Below are 24,572 nucleotides of genomic sequence, written 5' to 3' on the forward strand. Positions count from 1 at the left end.
ATGTAGGTGTTTTCGTTGCATGCTTTCCAACGATACACGGAAAGGATTATTGCTTCAAGCAGTACATAGACGCATTCAATTGGATGATAATATGTGATTCAATAATTGAAGGTACGCCGACTTACTTCCGTCAGGCAGAACCCATTTCTATGTCAATTTGCTTATCATTTCTCAAAAGCTTACTCATATTGCTAAACCTAGAGCAAGATGCCGGATAACATCAGCGAGGTAAGGTATGTTTTATTAAGGTGTATCGGTAACATTAGATACAATGAAAGTTAATTCAGTTGCGCTTGCCTTTCCATGAGAGAACCGAAGTGTTGGTGAACAAGTCGTGGGAAGGAAGGAACGATAATAAAGGCCGCTAAATACACGGTACCTAGATGGAAGCACTTTTCAATATCTCAGTCCTACGCTTATCAATGAAGCTTCGCTTAGAGTCTCTCATTTAGGTCTTTTACTCCTAGGATCAACACGAAATATGCCGCTCTGTTGGATGTAGTGGTGCTTGGATAAGAGATAACAGTCACCTCATTCCAACATCCTTGAATCGTTGTGATAAAAATTGCAAGTACGCTCTGGTCAATTTCAATCAATAGTTCGTGCGGAGGGCGAACATTGGAAGGGCGATGAATCCTACTGCGGGACGCTTTTGAAAGTAACATCAATATCATGACGACCTACTCAGCCTGCTAGGTACACCTTACTGGTAGAACCGCATGGTGGTGACGGCCAGTAAGGGAACGATCTGGGTAGTGCAAAAAACCACACAAGGGCTTGTTGGTGTGGTACGGAATATCGAGGAAGCAAAAATGCAGAGGTCGGCTAGAAGTATCTGCCGGACAGTCATTTCAGATTGGCATACTGTGATTAGTGTCTGGCATATACGACTTCTTACCGAGTAACAGTACCTGTTGCTCTATGCAGGTAATACCTGATTTCATGTTAGAAAAGCACGCCTCAAGGAAAAGAGGTTGGTTCTCAGGCTACGTCAATGTATAATGAGGTCGTTTCAAAGCATCCTGGTTAGCCATGGCATACGGCAGTTGCAAGTCCAGTGAGACTAATGCCATGCTGTTACTCTTGTGTACCGCGCTTGTGGACGTCACTGAGTTAAGTTCACACTTAGCGAAGACCGTAGTCCTAGAGCACTTACCGATGACTCTCTTTTTAATACCTCTCATTTTTAGTATGTGGTGAAATCTAACTTTAACCAACTCAAGTGACGAAGATGTGATGTCAAGTGCTCAAACTACAGGCAAGCATATCATAAGCCAATACAGCCTTTAGTAGATCAAGAGGCAGTACGGTTCCATGTATCAGCCTCAGTGACTAGTACAACAGGTTTAGTCGTTTATGCAAGAAGTCAACTTCAACTCATCACCATGGCTAACCTTGCATTTATATCACACCTATCAACTCCTTGCTCATAATACTTGTGACCAGGCGTTCAATGGGATGAAGCACCTCTGGGCCCTAGACGCCGGGAAACTCGGAAAGTCCTCCAATTTGTGTACGTACAGTACAGTACCTGATTTCAAAAGTCTTCGGTACGGCCCGCACGTCTCCAGGTACCGATGCCTGTTTTTTCTGCAACCGTAACTGGCTGTTCACGTACGTGACGAAACTGATCATCGCCTGTTGCACACTATAACTCGTATAGTTGAGGGAGTAAAGTCAATCGTTGAGATTGAACAGTTGTTACTGAGAAAGCCTAACAAGTAGCGGTGTAGATAGTCAATTCGCCGGGGAATTGAGGATGTAACATTGAGGCGGCCGACTCATACTGTCGTGGTACGTACCAGTTCTGGTACGAGATATGCGGTAAGTATTGATGGCAGGACATTTATCGAAATGCATAATGTACTACTTGAGAACACCTCGTCGGTGACCAGGCTTGAAAGCAGGAATTTTGAACTGATCTTGGCAGCGCTGAATCGTGGCTACCAACAAACAGACTCTGTTTGTCAAGTGAATCGCCCGGGAGTTGTCAAAAGAAGACACCGCATTGAAGTTAAAGGCCTTATAGCAAGAAAAGGATGATCATTGATCAACAGAGTGGCACCACGACGTCAGGCTCGAACTACCGACTTCCCATCCCAGACGAATAAAGCTGGTTACTCTGCAGTAACTGATAAGGTTGTGGTACTCGAAATCCGCCCTTTAATGATGCAAACCGGCAGACAAGGATAGACGGTTCGACCCGCCAATGATCCCTCAATTCCCATCGGTTAGCGGTGCTTGAGGATCAGCCATACATACAACTCACAGTAGTGAGCTTTCCTCCCTCCTGTCACCGAAGACGGAGGTCAAAATCTGAAAAGTTCATCAAGACTACATTGCAGGCTGAGACTTTTCCTGCGGGCACTTCTTCGTCCAATCGGGGGATTGGAGCAGAGGGAAGGTACATGATGCAAAGTCCTTACATATCAGGAATTCTAATCTTAGAAACCAGAGACAAAAAGCAAACAACAAGGCTCAGGAAAGTCCCCTTTGGATGAGACAAACATTTTCAGGAATAAAGTCCGGCTAGGAAGTTTTTCCAGCCACGTTTTCCATTTTCCTGGTACCCCTCATTTCGCAGATTGATAAAATGCCGCGTGGGGGTGGGGTTCAGACTCTGCTCTGCTCGAATGGTAACGTTCAACGGATCCTTTGAAACATAAGCTGTGGATAAGTACGCAATTTAAGACATAACCCACTATAGACTTATATCAGGAAGTGTTAAGAGGAGCGGAGAAGTTTCAGGCTTCGGATCGGCGCCGAATGTTGGGGTTGACAGCGTTACATTGCGGGCTGGGCCGAGCCAGCAAACTCTCTATTGGACTTGGACTGGACTCGCTTGTGTTTGGGATGTCTCAGCTTCTTTGCGAAAAATAAAGGCAGCGAGATGAGAGCAATGAACGCGTCAGTCGAGGACACGCTGATGGTTGAAAGTGCATCGTACCCTGACCTGCACTTTCAATGCAAAGCATTCAGCCTGTATACTTTGCCCGCAATATCTCGCCCTCCTTGGCCGCTTTCTGCAGTGTGGGGGCTTTGGAAGTGAATGGACGAGAAAGGATTGTAGTCTGGCAATTTGATGTGCATGCGAACGTGATTATATCTTCAGAAACCGGATTACTACTTATGGCTAGGCTACGAAAAATACCATCGAGCTTGATTCTCTGTGGTGCAGAAAGCAGAAGCAGAAGGAGGGAGAGGCATTGTGGATTGCAGGAAGTACGTTGGCGAAACGGGGTATCGTAAATTGATGCATCGATGATTGGTATAAGTATCAATACCGACAACACATCCCTAAGCGAGACATAACTGGTGTTTCTTGTGAGGCTTTCTTGGTCTGCCTTTGACAGTGCCTGAACAAGTTTCCAATTCTTTACTCATATTGTATAGGAAATCAGTAATGGTTAGTCACGAATAGGAGGCATCTAGTAGCCTCAAGCCTAGGTGATGAATTGTAACAAGACAGCACGGCAAGAAATCCCCTATAAGTCCAGCCGAAGGAGAGATGAACACAAAATACAGATCTGGTTGGACTAAGAGTCTTTTTCTATAGCCTTGTGATGACACAAAGTGTATGTATAAAACTAACTAAATCAACAGTCACTCAAGATACATCTGTCTACTACCTTCAGACACGCAGTGTTTCTGGTGATTTTCGATTATTCAACATGAATATCTCCGGTTGGAAGAGCTTAAGCAAAATCCTTCTTGCAATTCTCCAATAGATCATTACTGGTGAATTTGACATTTACAACAAAAAGGTCAGTCTTTTCTTGATGGTTATTCCATTGGTGTATGGAAGCATGTACTCTTTGCTTATTTTCTGTCTCTCTAAACGGTAATTGATTCTTCCCAAGCCGATATTGTGACCTGGTTATATCTAGAAGGTGTTCATGTCACCTACCAAGCTCCATCACGACAGAGTTTGCATTTTTGATCTGCTTTTGAGCCTTCGAGATTTACCTTCATGTTTCGCATTGAAATGCTTTTAAAATCACCAGAACCTACCTCCCATCTTTGGCAATGGCTGAAACACAATGTCTTCTCCTATACTACTTCGAATTTTTAGGGATCCATCATAGAAACCTTCAGTTCCTGATAGTTTGATAGGTATTGTTACATTTAGTTGTATGAAATGCAGAAGCGTTCTATTTGTACCAGGTTAAACTATGTGCTGACATGTCTGAAAGATTATCTTGCAGTCATCTTCACATTGGTTCTAGGTTTCTATAACTCGATCTGGTGTTGTTTTCTGGTAAGCCAGAGTTTTCCCCGAGCGAATAATCCATCCTAGATAATGATCGCGCAGAATAGCCCACGCATTGATAATAATTGTTTGGCAATGAAGGGCTTTCTTTGCTTCAGGTTCTTCGCATAAGAATGAAATGATGAACACTACTTACTATATGAAATTGGTTCAATAAGAGGACACTACCAATGAAAAGAGGTACCAGTAAAAGTGCCAACATCAACGGATACCAGTTCAAGATTCTTCTTATCGATTGGGCCCTGCGTAAGCCGGACATTGGAAGAATCGATGTCTTACACATGGCTTCCAGGATCTGGTAAGCGGCTCTCCAGGGACGGAAAAAACCCGGGATTTTGCGCCCGCCACAACACCTAAGTTCTCGCCAAAAGTATACTCTATCTACTGTCTAAATAAGCAAATCTGGGATAATAAATCGTAAGAAATTATAATCTACTTAAGAATAGTCTTATATTGTATAATATAAAACTAGAAAGTAAATATAATTGGGTGTTGTGGTAGAATAGTAGTACTTCGACCCCCCTTGAATAAACCGCAGTGGAGAAAATACAGACTTTACTTGTTACAGCAATGATAAGTATATCCTCAACTACTTATTGGCCAAACAACCCGTTTACCGTAACTTCTAGAAGACCCACTGCGGTTTATTCAGGGGGGGGGGTCGAAGTAGATAGGCTAGGTGTGCAAAATCTCGGGTTTTTTTCGTCCCCGAAGAGAGCGGGTGGCTTGATGGTTCGCATGGATTTGTACACATATTGGACGACTTTCATTACCTGTGTTTCAAAACTCTTGTGAAAGCAAGAAGACGTGTTCGAGAGAGGCTACTAAAGCCAACTCTCCAAGGAGGACCAACTAGTACCACGTAATCAGCCCGAAGACAGATTCAGAATCCTCGGATGCAATCGAAGTGACGAGGTAGAGGTCTGCTTGCTCGTGACTGTCGGAGGCACAAGCACAGGTGCTCACTGCTCGCCAACCGCTCATGATACAACAGCAATACTGTTTAGGCTATAATTGACGACATTATACCTACATGAACAGGCATCCAAACATTCCACTTGGATTTCAGGAGCCGATTTCGCACTGGCTATCTGACAGGTCTGATTGTATTCTTGGACGAAGCAGCTGCCTTGTGACTTTCCTTTCCCGAAACTTGATGATTCGGAGCTGATCGAGGCGTTTCTACGATGCTTTCTCCATTCCTGAGCGGTGGTTTCACATCGCCGTTTTGGTGTTCGCATGTGGAATATAGTCCCATGGGCTTGGGACGCTTCGTGTCACCACTGTCCCAACATCTGTACGACAGAGATCTCGGTTAAATTTCAGGAGGTGGTGATGATGTTAGTATGTGGCCCGTGAATACGAATTGCTTCATGTTCGACGTCGGTTACGAAGCGAGGACGAGCCATTCTCGATCTCTGGCCGTACGATCATTCCGAAGGCTGTGCCGCAGTCGAAGTAGCTGTATTGATGGAGCTGCTAAGCACCTAGGTATACAACCACAGTAGCTACAATATTTTCATTAAGTTTTGTCTACACAAAACTTCGTGTATGCATTCGAGGGTTCTTACATACCAAGCAAACAAAGCGTCTTCACGTTTGTTCGGCCATACTCCGCATGTCATTTCCTATCCCGGGGCTGTTGGAAAGCGTAGAGAGTGTTGAAATTCTCCGCAAGTGTGTGAGTGGTGGTGAAATTGTATTTTTATCCTAATGCCAGCTTGAGTTGTATCTGTTCTAAGCGAGCTATAAAGCGGCAGCAACATACCCCAAGCTTGCTGGCGAAATAAGACTAAATCGTGCCGCTTTCCCCCTTTTACGCATCGCTTGGAGAGACCGAGGCCCAGCTGGATTCCCTGTCGCAAACATCCGTTGATGAGCATCCAAGACCCAAGGACTTTCAGTTTGCGCCGCTGTACGGATTCAAAATGCTCTTTTGCCGGGCAACTTCTTTCTCATCATCTTTCCTACAATTTTCTCTGTATTTGGATGATGGTACGTCTTGCCATAAGCCATTCTTTCCCTGCCGGTAATCGATAGCGACTTGGCTCTTTCTTTTGTAGCATACACCCCCAACAGTATTGTTTGCTAGAGCTAGCCTCCAATTGTGATGTGCTTCGATTCTAGGACAATCTGGATCGCGGGAAACTTCTCGGTTGATCGATATATCGCCTTCAACACTATTCACCCGTGGAATACAGGCGTCTTCACTCTTTCGCTGAAGATTATAGACTTTGCAAGCGGGATATCTAAGAAACGCCACCCGGCATTGCAGCATAATCGATAAGGAACCGTCACACAAGATAACGAGAGACACGATGGAGGATGGAAGGGGAGATGAAGTCAAGGAGACGGAGGATATTCATACAGGCCAACGTCCCTCCTCGAGGAATTCGCGGGCGACCTCGAAACATGAGGGGCACCTCGTCCTACAGCAACACCAGTCTGCTGCTGAAAGCCATTACTTGTCGCTCTCGGAGGTCGAGCCGGTCAACATAGATGTGAGGAAGCTGGGAGTGGTAGTGGATGTTTCCCCATTTGCTTCACCCCTTGCGAGGTTCGGGATCGGTCAGCGGAAAAGAGCAGAAGATGGGGAGCAGCCTTCGGAAAAGAAACAAATCTTGCATTCGGTTTCCGCCTCTATGAAAGCTGGTACTCTTACTGCAATAATTGGTGGAAGCGGGAGTGGTAAGACGACGATGTTGAACACGATGGCCGAACGGATGACTAGTGGACGAGTGTCGTTCGAAGGTTCCACCACCTTCAATGGGCTACAAGGTGTTCGGAGTGTGCGTTCTGCATATGTCATGCAACAGGATGTTCTACTGCCGACACTTACAGTTCGCGAGACTCTTCAGTACTCTGCGGATCTGAGACTCCCGCCGCCGACGACCGAAGAGGAACGCAAGAAAGTTGTAGATGAAGTTATCCTGGAACTCGGGCTGAAAGAATGCGCGAATACGAGGATAGGAAATCATCAACATAAAGGATGTTCAGGTGGAGAGAAGAGACGTACGAGTATCGGAGTACAGCTCCTTAGCAATCCTAGTGTTTTGTTTCTGGATGAACCAACAACCGGCTTAGATGCAACAAGTGCTTTCCAACTCATCAGGACCCTCAAGACCTTGGCCCAGAGAGGGAGGACCATCGTAACGACCATCCATCAGCCTAGGTCAGAAATTTGGGGTATGTTCGATGGTCTGGTAATCCTCACCAGAGGGAGCCCAGTCTTCTCTGGATCCGCAGAAAGTTGTCTACCTTGGTTCAACAAAGTTGAGATGGAGATGCCTGATTTTGTCAACCCGGCGGAGTTCTTAATTGACGTCGCGGCCGTTGACAATCGATCACCCGAACTCGAAGCAGCTTCGTTGCAGCGAGTTGACCGCTTGAAGACAGCTTGGGCTCTAGAAAGCGACAGGCTTTACACATCAAATGAGAAAGCGACCAGTGAGACCAGCAACAAAGCCCAAACATTAACTGCGCCGGTTCGATCGCCATTCTGGCGGCAAACAAAAGTCCTCACATCCCGGGCGCTTGTAACAACTTGGAGAGATTCGCTTGGAATGACGGGGTCACTCACAGAAGCTGTGGGAATGGGCGTGATTACAGGTTGGATATTCTACGGATTGTCTCGCGATCAATCCGGAATTCGCAGTCGTCAGGGCGCTATCTATAACGCAGCCGCGCTTCAAGGTTATCTGATACTTATGTTTGAGACATATCGCTTGACTGTTGATATTCCGCTTTTCGATCGCGAGCATAATGAAGGGGTTGTAGATGTCACACCTTTTCTTTTGAGTAGGAGGTTGGCAAGATTTTTCACTGAGGATCTACCAGTACCCATCATATACACGGCGATATATTACTGGATGGCAGGTTTAAGACCGGAAGTTGATGCGTTCTTTACGTTCCTTGCCATCATGTTAATATCTCATTTCATCGCTGTTACGTACGCAATGGCTTGTGTAGCTGCTTCTCGAAACTTTGCGGGTGCCTCCCTCATCGCTAATCTGGGCTATACGGTGCAGAGTATGGCATGCGGTTTCTTTGTTCAGGCAAATGAAATTCCTGTCTACGTGAGATGGACCAAGTGGACAGCATACGTCTTCTATTCCTTCGGAGCACTCGCCTCGAACGAGTTCGTTGGATCGTTTTATGATTGTCCCTTACCTGGTGGGGAATCCAATCCAGCTTGTGCACAGTATACTGGCGCATTCATCATGGATTCGTTAGGATTTCCAGGTAATTGGTTAGTCCGGCCAATCATCATCTTGCTCGCTTTTGTGATAATGTTCTACACATGTGCCTGGATTGGTCTTAGATTCTTGAAGGTTGATATGAATATTGCCAAAGCTCGGCATTCTGAAGAGGACTTGTCCTTTGGAAAGGAAAGAATGACAGCTCGATCTGTTGGAGAGGTGCGGACAATTGATATTGGCCTCGACGACTTCGCTCTTGATCTCGACAAAAGGAATATCTTAGGTCAGAAGCAGCCCAAAAAGACTATCCTATACCCGGTTACCGCTCAGTTCAAAGCTGGGTCTCTGAACGTGATCATGGGCCCTAGTGGTTCTGGCAAAACGTCGCTGCTCAATTCTATGGCACTTCGTCTGAACAACAGCTTCAGCACTCGATATAGGCATTATGGCAACATGACATTCAACGGCGCTATCCCAACCGAATCTGTTATCAGATCTGTCTGTTCTTACGTCTGCCAGGATGATGATGCATTGCTGCCGTCTCTTACTGTCCGTGAGACACTCCGATTCGCAGCAGGACTTCGCCTACCATCTCACATGACGAAGCAGCAGAAGCATCAGCGCGCAGAAGAAGTGCTATTAAAACTTGGTCTCAAGGACTGCGCCAATAACTTGATTGGATCTGATATGATCAAAGGCATATCCGGAGGAGAGAAACGTCGTGTTTCAATTGCTGTCCAAATCCTGACTGATCCACAAATTCTCTTCCTAGACGAGCCAACATCAGGACTTGACGCGTTTACTGCCTCCTCTATACTGGAAGTTCTCGAGGGATTGGCCAGTGAAGGTAGAACTCTTGTATTGACCATCCATCAAGCTCGCTCGGACTTGTTCGCTCACTTTGGCAACGTCCTTCTGCTTGCTCGTGGTGGATCCGCTGTATATGCAGGGGATAGTCAAGGCATGCTACCCTATTTCGACAAACTCGGATTCCCTTGCTCAAGAAACACCAATCCTGCCGATTTCGCTCTCGACCTCATCACTGTGGACCTTCAACACTCTTCTCGTGAAGAAGCTAGTCGTTCGAAAGTTCAAAACCTCATTGCCAATTGGAGAACTGGAGCATTCAATGGCAGTCTCCATCCAACTTCGATCTCGACTCCGGCTGAGCTGGGAGCCATGATCCGCAAACCTTCCGGCTTCTTCTCAGCATACCCGATTCTCGTCCATCGAGCATTCATAAACTTCAGACGTCAACCACCACTCATCATGGCACGTATCATGCAAGTCGTCGGTTTGGCTGTTATTCTTACGCTGTTCTTCGCACCATTAAAGCACAGTTATTTCTCAGTACAGACCCGTCTTGGATTTGTGCAAGAATTCTGCGCCTTTTATTTTGTCGGTATGCTGCAGAATGTAGCAGTATATCCAATCGAGAAAGACGTTTTCTACCGCGAAGACGACGATGGAACCTACGGAGTCGAAGCTTTCTTTGCTCAGTATCTTACCCTCGAAGTACCTTTCGAAATAATTTCCTCCTTCATCTTCGCCATATTCGTAGATTTGGCAGCAGGACTTCCACGCACAGTAACCATGTTCTTTGTCTGCGTGTTCAACTGTTTCTGCATCGTCAGCTGTGGCGAGAGTGCTGGCATCATGTTCAACACTCTTTTCGCACACACCGGGTTCGCGATCAACATCACATCTCTCTTCCTAGGTCTCGCCCAGGTCATGTCGGGCGTCATGTCCATCAACATGCCCGCCTTCCTGAAAGACATGAACTACCTCTCCCCTCTTGGCTTCGCGATGCGCAATCTCGCACCGTACAGCGTGCGAGACATCATGTTTACATGCGAAGACTACCAGAGACTGCCTAATGGAGCGTGTCCTATCACCACCGGCAAAGAGGTCTTGGATCTGTATAAGTTAGATACGAACCCCAGACTCAATCTCCTGTATTTGGGCATCTGCACTATCGTCTATAGATTACTCGCATACGCATTATTGAAGGCAGCAAGGATGAAATGGGGCGTGGGCAGGAAAATCGAGGCTCGGCATGAGGTTGAGAGGAGCGAGGTTGAGACCTCTGTTACTTCCTCTTCGGAGGGCTGGAAGGAATTCGCCCCTGTTGCTGAGGAGGACGTCGCGGTTTCTAGAGTAGAGGTGGATGAGCCTAAGAGCAGGACGGTCAAAGAAGAAGTTTAGAGGTAGATGTTCATTGCGTGCATTGCTTTTGTACATACCATATTGTCGAGCACATACGAGGTGTTTTATTTTCGGGAGTTTTAGATACCAGCCTTTGGGCGCATTCGTTTTTTTATCTGTAATTAGCGGCATGGGATGCATGAGATTGAGTACATAGTTCATGAATAAAGGTTCTTTTCCCTTCCACGATGTGTCATTTTATGTTTTCTGGGTTTGATTATGGTTCGTGGTCTGAATGATGTTACTTTTCATCGAATGCTACTTGGATCTTGGGGTAATGGACATAAGATCGCGAGACAAGACAAGCATGCGTCAGAATGAATGTGAAGCTTCTTCAAGTAGACCCTGCACGCACTGCGTCAAGCTTTAATATGAATATCTCACAGGACAAGGCCTATTGTAAATATAATGAGTTTGTCTCAAGTATCTTTTACCACCAGTTATTCAACGCCTCAAATGCAAAATTCCGAAATGCCAATGCTAAATAAACTCCAACCATATAATGCAATCCATCAAGCTTTTTCCTCCCTCCCACTACTCTCCATCCTCTCCACCACCCTCTCTTTCTCCTCTTCAATCTTCGCCAATCTAACCCTCCGCTCCTCCCTCCACCCAGGCCCCCACTTCAATTCCACCCACAACATCGGCATCGTGACTATACAAACCAGCGAAATAAACGTGAAACACCATCCACGCCCCATTTTTTGGATCATGATGGTGATAACGGCCGTCCCTCCGGCTCCAAAGAAACAGCGAACGAGGTTATTGGCTGCCGTTGCGGTGGAAGGGCTTTGAGGATATAAATCCACGACTAGAGTGCTAAGGATGTTGAAAGCGCCGTTGACGCAAAGACCGATGAAGAATTGGAGAATGAGGGGAGCGGCTAGGTGGGCGTTCTTTTCTAAGACCCAGCCGTAGCAAAGGACGCAGATAAGACCCAGAGTCAGGATTGGCCAGATGATTTCGAGACGTGCGCGTTCGATTGGGAAATTGGCTAGATCGTCGCCACGCTTCCTGTCGATTGTGAATCCTATCTGTCGTGCTACTCGCTTGTAATTTCGATCCAACATCCTGCCGTTTAGGAAACTGGCGATGGCACATCCGCAGCCAAACGGAATATAGCAGAGACCTATTTGGAGGTCGTTAAAGTGGTATATTTCCTGGAAGAGCTCGGGGATAGATGCCATAATGTCGTAGAACGCGGTGTAGATTAGTGCGTTGTATATCAACACTACTGCCATATCCTTTTCCATAATGATGTGAATAGTCTTCAAAGGATTGGGCCATCTCAATTGACGCTTCCGTGCAAGTTCCGCTTGTTGGAGTCGACGGCCTTCTGAACTCACTGTCCTTGACAGGGCGTCTGTGGACTTTGCCTCCTTTCGAAGTTTCCACCATTCCAATAGAGTCATATTCCAGCCTTGAGGAGGGACAGAGCCATTCCCTACAACGTTACGACCAGTCTCGGGGACCGTTAAGGCGAATGGTACGAGGAAGCAGGCGGAGACAATGACAAGAAACCAGAATATAGCTCGCCACCCCAAGAATTGTGCCAGCACTCCTCCAATCACAGGTCCAATAGCTGGCCCTAACATTGTTCCCGCGCTTACAATTCCCATATAACTTCCACGCTCCGCGCTTGTCGATAAGTCGGCTACCACACCGTAGCCCATTGCAATAGCTCCACTACTGCCGGTACTTTGCACACAACGGAGAATGAACAAAGCCGCATAGCTATTTTGAAGAGCGAGACCAATGTTGGCACCTAGATAAATGACGAATGAGATAATATAAGCTGGTCTCCTCCCCGCCATATCGGCTAGATCTCCAAAAATGGTTGGAGAAAGACCTTGAAAGATCATGTATGAGGTGAGGGTTAAATTGATGAGCTTTGGTGATACATTGAGATCTTCCTGAAGGGGGTTCAAAGCCGGGAAATAGATGTTCGCAGAGGTTGGTGAAAGAAAAGCTGCCCAAGTGACCATTATAACAATATATCGTTTCTTCCACGTTCCAAAAGCCGAGTACATGGGTGCTGTGATGACAGGAGCAAGCTCCAGGTCTCTTCCGCCATCTTCATGTTCATCTAGGGAGGTTCCAGTCCCAGTAAGAGAGTGTGAGGATTCCTGAGAGTGCGCCGGAATTGGATCTGCAGACGGTGGAAGTACTGCTCCTTGGACAGTAGCACCTATTTCTTCTGCCTTTTCTGCAGCGCCCAAGGAATTGTCTCGCGTCATGATGTCTGTAATGAGATTTTCATAATATGAAGGTGAATAGGACAGAGAGACTCGAAAGAGAGAAATTTGAAATAGGAAAAGAAGCACAACCTACGCCAACATGTATACACGGATATTTACCATTCGCCTTCGTAGCGTGGAAATGCTGGGTCCCACCCTTATTCCCACAAATGGACCAGGCCAAGGCACGTCACTGGTCACAGTCGCAACGGCACAGGTATCCGACTCTGCGATAACGGGATCGTCTCGAGGCAATCAATGAAATTTTAACGGAGCGCCGATGAGAGCCGTCGATTCGCCGTGGATGGAGTTGAAGGAAGAGGCCATGCTGCCTGCGGTGCAAATGATTGAATCTGCATCCGTGAGAACATGGAGGTCTGACGGCATAATGAAGGTGGCGATATACAAGTAAGACAGACACAATATGTTCGGGAAGATGCTTTTGTTGAGGAGGTTTCGAGAAGAGAACTTTGGAGAGCATGGAAACCATAAGGTTAAGTTATGGTGATCACGTGCCTTGACCTGAGCTTGCCCAGGTGAGCCGCAGTCAAGCCACATGTATCCAGAAGCAGGTTTATGAAGGACAACAGACTGAACTGCATAGCTGCGTCGACCCATGACTTCTGCCATTGTGGCTCGAACTGATAATATTACATCGACGAATCATTCCTCGAAATGACTGATCTTACTCCCCTCCTCAACGAACTCTTAAAGAGCCATGATGCTCCCCCAACCGCGAAACCTTCTCTCACTCTACAGAATATTGACGAGTTCCTAAAGGAGGCCTATAGAATTGTATGAACACGAATATGATGTTTATACTCTCGTACTAAGTGGCGCTGGTAGAATTCACACATAGCATCCCTAAATGTTTACCTTCGCAAAATCCGACAATCATACCTGTCCACGGCTGTCCCCCCACGACGGGCGAACTTGTCTGCGAAGGACAGCAAATGGAAATACCTGACAGACCGGCAAAGAGAAGAGATAGACGCTGAGACGAAACAGTTACTTCGGGAATTGAACGCCAGCATACGGAATCTGGCAGATGCGGAACAGTTGCGACAGAATACAGAAACTACAGTAACACGGAGGAAATATGCGAAATTGAGCTTAGGAGCTCTAGGAAAATGGGCAGCTGGGGGAGCTGGGCAGTCCAAATCCTCAGAACAAGAGCTGGAAGAATCCAGAGCGAATGCGATCAGTAACCACCGAGAGAGCGTCATATGGTACTTGCGACAGAAGTTGCAAGAATGCGGGAGCTTCCAGGCTACAATGATGGAGAAGAGGATATTGCGAGAGATGGAGAAGAGACGGAGCGTGCTGGCCAATTCTGATATGGATCTAATGCCCGACATACTTGAACCGTCACCCATAAGTCCTTCGACTTACCAGACTTATCAAGGTGTGCCTGCACATATGGACACGCAGCCGCAATACCAGCAGGAGGAACTATCGGCTGAACAGATTCAAATATTTGAAAAGGAGAACCAAGATATGCTAAAACACTATGAGAGCACATTAGATCAAGTTAGGTATGTCGACTTCATCATTTCCTGGTACTGGCCAGTGCTAATTCGCAACTTGATAGAACGGCGGAGAGGTCCTTGGTGGAAATCTCGGAACTCCAAACGCAACTCGTATCCAACCTTGCTGCGCAATCAGAGAATATCGAATTATTAGAACAGGATTCCATCAATACCACGGAAAACGTCGGCGGTGGAAACAAGCAATTAAAGAAAGCCGCGGAGCGAAAAAGCACGGCGAAATACGTGTTTTATGCCTCGTGCGGGTTGAGCCTTTTCCTGATCGTGTGGGATCTGGTGATTTAGCTACAGTAGCCCTGTTCCTCGGAACTCAGCTCCTTTATTGTTTGAATAATACACATATCAATGTTGACTCGGTGCTCTTAGCACTTTGATGCAAAATGAACCTACGCCGTACCAGTCAGAGCCAGGACCAATGATAGTATAGGGTGTTAGGTTTGGATGCAGGCACCGTTGTGGGCAGCGGGTGACGCTCATCACCGGATGCAGGAGGTGGTCGTGCTCATGGTAATAAATCAACTTGAGCACATGCTAAGACATGTATAAGCCAAGAGGAGAAGCAGATCATCCATCACCTCCCTCAATAGAATCATGTTCATCGTAGATTATACCTCGGCGCGCTACTTCCATATGAACGACATGATCCATCCAGAGCTCGGCAATTAGCAGATCGTAAGCATATATATACCCCCGGACCAGTGCCCAAGCTCGAAACTCTCACCCCAGATTTCGCGTGTTCGTCTCCCCTCGCCCTCCACGCCCACCAGGACGCCCACCCTCCCAGGCTCCCACTCTGCGACAGCGGACGTCCCGTCAAAATTCCGAGCGGCATGTCTCCTGCATCAAGTACCACCAGCGCCAGGCGAGCATTGACATCGAACAATAACAATAATTCCTCACCTCCGTCCTCCTCCTTTTCCGCATCTCCTTCTTCTTCTTCCTCAAATAACTCATCTTCATCCCCGAATTCCAGACTGCAAACTATATCCGCACATATGTCGCAATCAACATCTACAAGCTTCTCGGCCGATGCGGTGCCCAAAGCTCCAGAAGATCCTCTTTTTGGGCTGATGGCAGCATATCGAAAAGATACCGATGAGAGAAAGGTCGATCTAGGAATTGGTGCATATAGAGATGACAATGCAAAGCCATGGGTGTTACCTGTCGTGAAAAAGGTACTTGGGAATTGCAATCCAATCCATCACGTCAGTATTCCGTACTGACTCACTATCCAGGCGGACGATATCCTACGAAACGACCCCGCGCTCAACCACGAATACCTTCCCATCGCCGGTCTATCAGAATTCACATCCGCAGCTGCGAGACTAATTCTTGGAGCCGATTCCCCAGCAATCGCAGAAAACCGAACATGTAGTCTCCAAACCGTTTCGGGAACTGGAGCGGTCCATCTGGGAGCTCTCTTCCTCGCACGATTCTATCCCGGTAAACCAACCGTCTACTTCAGCAACCCGACATGGGCAAACCACAACCAGATCTTCTCCAATGTCCATCTCCCTATCGCAACCTACCCATACTTCTCCAAATCCACCAAAGGTCTTGACTGGGAAGGCATGAAGCAAGCCGTCACAGATGCCCCAGAACACAGCATCATTCTCCTCCACGCCTGCGCCCACAACCCCACCGGCGTCGACCTCACCAAAGCACAATGGAAAGAACTCGCCTCGGTCATGAAACAGAACTCCCACTTCCCATTCTTCGACTGCGCGTACCAAGGTTTCGCCTCGGGCGATCTAGCCAAGGACGCGTGGGCGCTCAGATACTTCGTGGAACAAGGCTTTGAACTCTGCGTCGCCCAGTCATTCGCCAAGAACTTCGGGTTGTACGGCGAGAGAGCTGGCTGTTTCCATTTCGTGACGGGTCCAGGGACGGATTCGCAGAACACAATTACAAGAATTGCAAGTCAGCTTGCCATTCTACAACGTTCCGAGATCTCGAATCCTCCAGCTTACGGCGCGAGGATTGCAAGCTTAGTGCTCAACGACCAAGCGCTCTTCGCTGAATGGGAAGAGAATCTACGTACCATGTCTGGTCGAATCATCAGCATGCGTACCGCTCTACGTGGGAAACTAGAAGAGTTGAAGACACCAGGGACTTGGAATCACATCACCGATCAGATCGGCATGTTCTCCTTTACCGGTCTAAGCGAGAAGCAGGTGTTGCAGCTGAGAGAGACGGCACATATATACATGACCAAGAATGGACGGATTAGCATGGCGGGATTAAATACACGAAATGTGGAGTATGTTGCTAAGGCGATAGACAAGGTCGTTAAGGAGACGAGTTCTTGATATTGAGGTTTGACTTGTAGGATAGTCGGTTAGATCTTTTCTTCAAATTTGGAATGAGTGATGAAGGTATGAAATTGATTTGATAAATGAGCTGTGTCGTGATGGGGATTGGATAAAATGGAATGGATGGAGATTCTTCTCTTCCCCTCGAATTGATAGTGGCCTCTCACTTACCACGTTTTCTTTCCGCATGTTATGAGAGTGATAAACATTTCCCCGAAAAATAGGTTGAGAGTATGTGGGTGTGAAATTCACATTACATCATAGCAGGTACAGAACAGTGATCCTAGGCAATTTTTATAATATTAGTGATTTGAGGGATAACTTTGTAATCAGATAATACTAATATTATCAAAGGGGATGAACAGATTTATGGCAGATACGGATAGAGCCTTCTTTTTCGAATAGTCTGCTGTTCTTCTTGGCTCCATTAGAAGAGTACCGAAGGGAAGCTAGTTGCTGTATTCCATCCATTCGTGCTACTCTCACAATCGCATTATATTTGAGCGCGACTCGACTTGAGTAAAAGGGGAACAATCAATCCTCTCCATTTGAATTACCAAACATCACATCCCATACAGCACAGAAAAAATGTTTCGCAACACGCTCGCTATATTTATAATTTCTAATTATCCGCTTCCTACCCTACCCTACCCCTATCCAAACACGCTGATCTCCCACACCACAAAAGGAACGGAAAAATGCTAGATACAAAAACAACCCATCCCAATTTCGAGCACAAATAAACGCCCGTATTCCCCACACTTCTTCCGGCCATTTCAATCATTAAGAAGGCTGACCCCGACCCAAAATGCTAAAAGTTCTCGATATTGACAAAACAAATGCACCCATTCTTTTCATCTTGATTCTTTTTGATACATCCCTTTCCCGATCCAATATTCTCCGAGCCCAGCCAAAGAGATAGGACAGAGGTTGGATATACATAGCGACAGAGGAAAGCCATTCTACATATTAGCTAATTCCTGATCGATCATTCTGTCCAGGAAGACTCTTCTGTCACCGACTAATTCGGTTTGAAGTCGCTGTTCGACCAAGGCTCTAACTTGTTTCTTGGTAACATTGTCCAGGTCTACCTCGGAAAGACATAATCGGATAGCATCGACAATCATAAAATCGTCTGGACCAGCATTGCCTCTTTGGAAATCGAACTGGCTGACTGGTCTCATGCTCTCATGGCCGAGGGGTGTACGAGAACCGCCTCGGAAGCCGAGAGCACTACCAGTTGGGTTCATTCCTTGTGGAGATGCAACCAAGTCGTTTGGTGATTGCATCATGATCGTACTTTGGCGATGGGAGTTTGCTTGTGGGTAGTCTTGGTATGGTGATGCTGAACGATCTTGTAGGCCACCTCCAAGGGACATCATTGACTGGTTGCGCGTGACTGGAGTATCGGTAAAAGGTGCTTGCGAGTAGACGGACTGGCGAACGCCTGGAGATACCGGAGGAACATAGTGACCACGACCAGGGAATCCGGTCAAAATAGTAGACGCAGGTTTGACGGACGAATACATGGATTTCATGTCGTCCATCTCGTACTGATCTTCGTATGCATCATACGACTTCTCGACTGCAACTCCACGGCGACCAGGTAGATTGTTGGTCAGGGCGTAGTCATCCCATCTTTGAAGAGGAATGCTGCGAGGATCGAATCCGTCGTCATTCTCTTGGATGATCTGTTTCCCTCCCTTTTCGCCCACGACGATACGTGTGTTACCCCATGAGAAGTTGTCTTGGTTCCAGAACGAGTACACTGGAAGGATGAATGAGTAGATTGGGAATGCAAGAATGTAGATTATCATCCATCCTATATGCTGCCATTGCCGCTTTAGGATGAAGATGAGTGCCTGGAGACCGTAAACGGCCGCAATCATAACGATTGAGATAAGTGGAAATTGTCCCTTATGAGATGCAACGAGGTAGATGAGATACCCAAGATACACACAAGTTGCTGGAAGAATGATGGTACCGAAAAGATCAATGAAAACGATGAATCTCATGCTGAAACAGCAGAAGCCGCACATTTCTTTGAGCCAGACCAACTCTCCCAAATTGTGGATGGTGGAGTTGATCCACCGTCTTCTTTGGGAGAGGAGCACACTCCAGGTTTCAGGGGCAGCGGTGCTTGCATATGCATCTGGAAGGAACTTATAAGACATGTATGGGAAATGCTTGGTCATGAGTGTCGTCAGGTATCGATCTTCTCCAAGAGATAGAAGGTTCTTCTTGTGAAGGGTATCAACGGCGCAATCAGAATACTCGTGGACGATTGCATCAGATATGATCAACGGCTTTCCCTTGTCGGCTGTTCGGAGACGGTACATGGTGAAACTAGATATCAATTAGTTATTTTCACAACGAGCATTCGGGGGGATGCATACCATCCAGGCAAACAAGTAACACTGCCAAAGAGGGATTCGAAAGCTTTGGCGAGATGATGAGAGATAAAGTACTCATAAACTTGAATCATGGTCCACCAAGACCGCTCTTCATTTTCGAGACTAGTCTCGCCACAGATACCGGCAATTTTTGCGTTGTTGGCACAAGCAGCGACGAGGCGATTGAGGGAGTCTTCTCGGACACTAGTATCGGCATCAATCATTAGGAGGTACTCGTACAATTCGGGGTCCACGCCGATAATGTTGTTGATCTGATGGAACATCTCGAGTTCCAGTGGGTTCATTGGGGATCGATGGTGTACGCGATTAAGGAAACTCATAAGAAGGATCTGCGAATCACGCTTTCCACGATTTCCAGGCTTGGACTTTGACTGCTCAGATTCCTTGCCAACTTTAACCACAACAATGTAGGGAACAACGTTGCCTTCATATTCGTACAGACCAGAGTAGACTTTGCCGTAGTTCAACTGTTCGCTGCTTTCTCCGACAGATTTGAATGGGAGAGCCGGGGGATCAAGCTTCGGATCGACACCTAAAATATCGAGAACAATCTTCGGCGTAGGTCTATCGTTGCCACCTCCGACAATCATTCCATCACATATGACACAGATCAGCTTTCTCTTATTGTCATATTGCAGAGCTGTCAAGGAATCGAGAGCTTTCCGTAAAGAATCCTCTCCTTCGGTGTACGCTGGCACTTGGCATATAACAAACTTATCCTGTGGTTGAGGACGACGTTTGGATCCAAACTGGAGAGCAGCCAAGAACTTGGTTAAAATAACAGCACAAAGGATGATGGTAAATGCAAGCAGAATGTAGTTGTTGACTTGACATTTCGCTGTTTCGCGGAAGTCGGGATAACCGACGTAGAAAGTGTTCTTAATGCAATTGAGGTTATTGCTAATAACATTCTTCTGGGTATCGTTGGCATTTTCGTACATCGTATTCCACTTGGTGGTCAGGTCTTGTCCTGGGTTTTGCTTGATCATATCCTCAATCGTCTCATCCAAAAATCTGAAGCGAGCGAGGTTGCCTTGAAGTTTGAGTGTATAGTAGTAATTCGTAAGATCGTAGATTTTCTGGTCAAGAAGGAACCACATATGATTATCATTTCGGCCTTCACTTTTTACTGTGGACGTATCGAACACGATATCTCCGTGGTAGTACTCTTTGATCTTTGGAAGGAATACGCCGCCATACCAATCGATGCTGCGCAATTTGCTATCTGGATATGGTTGTAGAGACCCGGATACGTGTACAGCACTGGTGTCGATGACAGAGTTATTTGTTGTCAGGACGATGGTCTCGTCTGAAACCAGACCTGGGCAGCTGACCGGAAGAGGGGGAACGAAGTAGTCATCGAGGACAAGTCCCGCAAATGGCTGCATGTTGGTAGAGCTTGTAGAGATGACTGTGTCACTGTGGTCGATAGTCCAGAATTTCGAGATGTCGTAAACTTTTCCATGTATACCGACCCAAAAGTCGTTATCTCCCTGATGTGTTGCAAGTTCGTTGACGTCCCAGACCTTGTCCTTGTTTGGGCATAGAAGGTTTCCGAACGCAATGATCCAAAATACGATGACAGCGTTCATGAAAAGAATAGCCCATACGAGAACGAGCTTTTCGCGCCACGCCATTCTAACATCAGGTCTCTTCATACGCCCAACGTATCGGAGGACAAATGATGGAATCCAGAAAGTCAATGACCAGACAATCACAACCCAGATGCGACGGCTGAAAGTTTGCTCTGTGGTCGTTATGTTTTTGGTTTCTGCCAGTTCCGCATCTGCCTGAGTAACAAGCTCGCCATGCTCATTTGTGTAGTATACCTGCCCCTTCATGTCATCTCCCTTGAAGCCAAGTCCGTAATCACCGCCGCTGATATTTCGCGATGGAGCGACTGAACGAGCACCAAATTGACTGCGAGCTAACGTTGCAGAGCTTTGTCGGCCAAGCAGACCCTCTCTGCTGCCGTGAGGTGTGAGTTCATTCATGGGAGGAAAGAATCCGCTTCCATTGGGTCCAGCAGAGTACCCAGTTTCGAGTGGCTGGCTGGCCATCATCATGCTGTTGGTGCCCATGAAACCTTCGTTTGTAGGCTTTAGATCAAGCATACCCTCCGCTTCCCACCAAGCACTTTCTCGCATCCATATACGTTCTGTGCCCACCACAACTTCGCCATTGCTCCAACCACGTTCCATGATCCAGCTCTCAATTCCATCCTTGCCATCCTTGCAACCTAAAAGAGCATATCGCTGGCAAAATTCTTCCAGATCGAAATCGGCTGTAAAATCGAGGTTCTTGTTTCGACGATTGGCCCATTCCGGAAGCCTCCATGCGCGGAGTTGCCGCGAGACTGTTCCAGCCGACCAAGCTGATGTTGTAGATGGCAAAGCTGCCAAACTTGCAGGTGACTCGTCGGTGGGGTGCAGGGCTAGATGATACCAGACGCGACTACTGCCGAGAACAGCAGCAAGATCAAGTCTGCCTGCACGCCCAAGATTGACCCCTTGACCTTCGATGGGGAAAAGAATCTTCTTCAAAAAGCCATCCTCTTCCCCCTCTCTTCCCACTTTCTCTAGAACTACCTCACGTCTTTCAAGTTCATGCTCCCGTTCGCGTCCAGCTGGACCGGTCATGATGCCGAGATCGGGTCCAACTTCGGATAGTGCATTTTGCATTTCTCGCAGAACAGACGATCCAGCAGCCACAACATCGACACCATCTTCCTTCATTTCCAAATTAATTCCCTGAGTATCGTCAAACACACCACGCATGGCGGCAGCTTTGCCGAGAGTAGCGTTAGGGATTTCTAAAACGGTGATAGAGACGGTGTCCCCGTTATCTTCCTCGGTATTTGGAGTCCTAGCACCGGGTCCTCCATCGCTCGAAGAGTCTCCGTCTTTGATTCTTTGCATGTCGGTAGCAATGGCCTCGTTCGCCTTTAGGATCACCCAATCAACGAGTGCCTCGTATAGACCACCGATCAAAGTCTCCCGTTCCACCATAGTGCATTGCTTAAACAAGACCTCTGGCTCGAGACCCAGAAGTCCGCCAACATCCTCGCAGACCTCCTCCAGCGCCTCCTCATCGAGATTGTAGGTTAAAGTATCACCCAATTTTAATAATCCTGCTAAAATAGAGATCAAATTACGATGTGCTGCTCCCTTAATACCAATCCCTTTCAACGCTACCCGAAAGTCATCCGCAGAAGCTGCATCATCTGCCGTTGGGAGATATGATGGGGGGTCGTATGTTGCGGATTTAGCCAGCAAAGCGTAATTAGAGGCATGCTTCAATCCTAAAAATTCACGCTCCGCCGGAGTCGATGCAGATGTTAATAGATAGTAGAAGACGTCAAAAGCTCTATATCCACTCTCGCTAGGAATGTTGAGCAACCCTTGCGATGTGTCGATCCCCCCTTCCGATAGTGCAATTGATGCGGAGGAGAGATTCCCAGCTAATGTGAGAGTTAATGTGACCCCTAAAGCTGACTGTCGAGGTGCCGAAGGGTTCTGAGGCGAAACTGTGTGGATGAATGGGCGAAGGGCATTAAGTGCAGTAAATAAAGCGGAGGGAATGGATAGAGGAAGGGTGCCTAGGAAAGGTACAAGGACCGAGGGAGTTGATGGATGAAGAGAACTGTATGAGACATTAGTAAGGTGTGTCGAATGATAAAAGGGACAGTTAATTACCCTAAAACGATGCATCCGTCCTCAGCACGACGTCTGGCATGCTCCCACGCACGAGCAGAAAGTGCAGCATCAACTGTACCACCTGATCTTCCTTCGCTGTCGGCTTGTGATGCTGTCAACCAAGTATTTACAACCAGAGAAGTGCTGGCGTCCAGGCGGTAGGGCTGGCCCGATGTGTAAATTGTGTGAACCGCATTTAGCAGAGTGGTAGTTGAGACTTGAGTGGATTGTTGGGCAGTTGAGGCAGGTTGTCGAGATCCAGGGGCTGACGATGTAGTCGAGTACATCGACATCCGGTTCATGTTTGCCATGATGGTGTTCGAGGAGTTGCCGCCCTCCGGCTCCAAAACGAATCACTGACACTCAAATATATCGACTTCGTCCTGATCCAATGTCTATGTGATGATTTATGTATCCAATAGAATTCGGAAAGGTTTATTCGTAGGGCGGGTAGACGATGTGGAAAATATGGCAGTGTAAATTCGAAGTGATGTTTCGTGAGGAGAACGAGGCGTTTGGTCGCTGAGCAACAGGCTTGCAGCAACGTAGAAGACGCGGAAAACGAGAGGACAGTATTAAAATGATTAAGAAAGCAGAATGGACCACCAAAACGAGTGAGGTGGATTGAGGATAGAATGTGCGTCGAATACAGAAAAACTGGCAGATGAGGAGAAGATCAGAAACGAAGCATGCTGGGGACGTGAGTGGAATGTCTGGGTATGGTCGGCCGTGGATTGTTGATCGAGCGTGAAGGAGTTTGAGCAAGGTCACCGTAGTTTGAGACGCCTTTGTCCATTTAGACACCAACTGTGCAGAATACCCCTGATTCATTCAAGATTTTTCTCTCCCATCAATGCCGCGATCCAGACGCCACTAAGCCTCATCCAGTGCGGACAACCAGCAAAGCCCCCTAAATACGAGTTGGTCGGAAGTAGATCTGGCTGCTTTACACTATATAGGTGGTCCGATTGCCACAAGCCCGGGGCTTCTCGAATGATGAGATTGGATTCTCAAACTGCAGCTAGCTTAGCACTCAAAGCGGCAGCAGAAATACTCCGTAGTTATTTTTGGATTCATGCATCTGTCAACCGGGGACTGGGCTCCAACGATTCTTCTACGGATTTGTGAAAAATCAACGGTTTCGCTAGAATATTGGAAATAGCATCCAAACCACATTAATCACGCTTACTTTGAAGTACTCTTCATTGTTGTTCAGTCCTAAGTCCAAGTGTCGTTCTACCTCCACTGTGCAATCCCCCTTTCTCCTTACCCGAGTACGTACGCTGTTTGTTGGTCCAGGGGAACTCAATCAGACATGACCGAGAAGGAGATGAAGGTCAAACTATGGAAATGTTACCAACGTGTTTCTCATATTACGAATTTTCCATATATGGTGCGCAACTAAGAAGAAGATGGAAAATAGGCGATTGACTCTCAGTTTGGGCGATCTAGGACAATTCAACTACTGTTAACCAGTGATATTCAAAAAGCAACCAAAATCGAACCAATGCACCATTGCCGACTAGGTCTTTGCCTGTTTCGTTGTCTCGCGTTGGGAAATAACACTACTGTACTATAAAACGGAATAGATAATTATAGACAGTAATATACCGCTTGTCATTTGCGAGTATCACCTCACAACCGCAAGTTCAACCACGATATCTTGACATGTTCCGGCCCCAGTAGAGCATCT

At 47.0% G+C, this 24,572-nt stretch overlaps 6 protein-coding genes across 6 annotated transcripts; 3 read left to right on the forward strand and 3 right to left on the reverse strand.

Annotated features, from left to right (window-relative positions):
• Positions 1 to 6,588: 6,588 nt before the first annotated feature.
• GLAREA_04655 (P-loop containing nucleoside triphosphate hydrolase) lies at positions 6,589 to 10,674 on the forward strand (the record flags this gene model as incomplete). Its single annotated transcript, XM_008087032.1, has 1 exon — positions 6,589 to 10,674. One exon carries the CDS (start codon positions 6,589 to 6,591, stop codon positions 10,672 to 10,674), a length of 4,086 nt encoding a protein of 1,361 aa, XP_008085223.1.
• A 512-nt stretch (positions 10,675 to 11,186) lies between these two features.
• GLAREA_04656 (MFS general substrate transporter) lies at positions 11,187 to 12,911 on the reverse strand (the record flags this gene model as incomplete). The annotated part of the gene is made up of 1 exon (XM_008087033.1): positions 11,187 to 12,911. One exon carries the CDS (start codon positions 12,909 to 12,911, stop codon positions 11,187 to 11,189), a length of 1,725 nt encoding a protein of 574 aa, XP_008085224.1.
• Positions 12,912 to 13,166: 255 nt separating this feature from the next.
• On the reverse strand, positions 13,167 to 13,541 carry GLAREA_04657 (uncharacterized protein; the record flags this gene model as incomplete). The annotated part of the gene is made up of 1 exon (XM_008087034.1): positions 13,167 to 13,541. The coding sequence occupies one exon, from the start codon at positions 13,539 to 13,541 to the stop codon at positions 13,167 to 13,169; it is 375 nt and encodes a 124-aa protein (XP_008085225.1).
• Positions 13,542 to 13,586: 45 nt separating this feature from the next.
• GLAREA_04658 (t-snare protein) lies at positions 13,587 to 14,743 on the forward strand (the record flags this gene model as incomplete). The annotated part of the gene is made up of 3 exons (XM_008087035.1): positions 13,587 to 13,706; positions 13,758 to 14,446; positions 14,503 to 14,743. 3 exons carry the CDS (start codon positions 13,587 to 13,589, stop codon positions 14,741 to 14,743), a joined length of 1,050 nt encoding a protein of 349 aa, XP_008085226.1.
• Positions 14,744 to 15,453: 710 nt separating this feature from the next.
• Positions 15,454 to 16,767, forward strand: GLAREA_04659 (PLP-dependent transferase; the record flags this gene model as incomplete). Its single annotated transcript, XM_008087036.1, has 2 exons — positions 15,454 to 15,633; positions 15,694 to 16,767. The coding sequence occupies 2 exons, from the start codon at positions 15,454 to 15,456 to the stop codon at positions 16,765 to 16,767; spliced, it is 1,254 nt and encodes a 417-aa protein (XP_008085227.1).
• Positions 16,768 to 17,732: 965 nt separating this feature from the next.
• Positions 17,733 to 23,190, reverse strand: GLAREA_04660 (P-loop containing nucleoside triphosphate hydrolase; the record flags this gene model as incomplete). The annotated part of the gene is made up of 3 exons (XM_008087037.1): positions 17,733 to 19,116; positions 19,167 to 22,826; positions 22,880 to 23,190. 3 exons carry the CDS (start codon positions 23,188 to 23,190, stop codon positions 17,733 to 17,735), a joined length of 5,355 nt encoding a protein of 1,784 aa, XP_008085228.1.
• Positions 23,191 to 24,572: the final 1,382 nt, after the last annotated feature.

This window comes from Glarea lozoyensis (assembly GCF_000409485.1).
Source record: "Glarea lozoyensis ATCC 20868 chromosome Unknown GLAREA5, whole genome shotgun sequence".
NCBI lineage: Eukaryota > Fungi > Ascomycota > Leotiomycetes > Helotiales > Helotiaceae > Glarea > Glarea lozoyensis.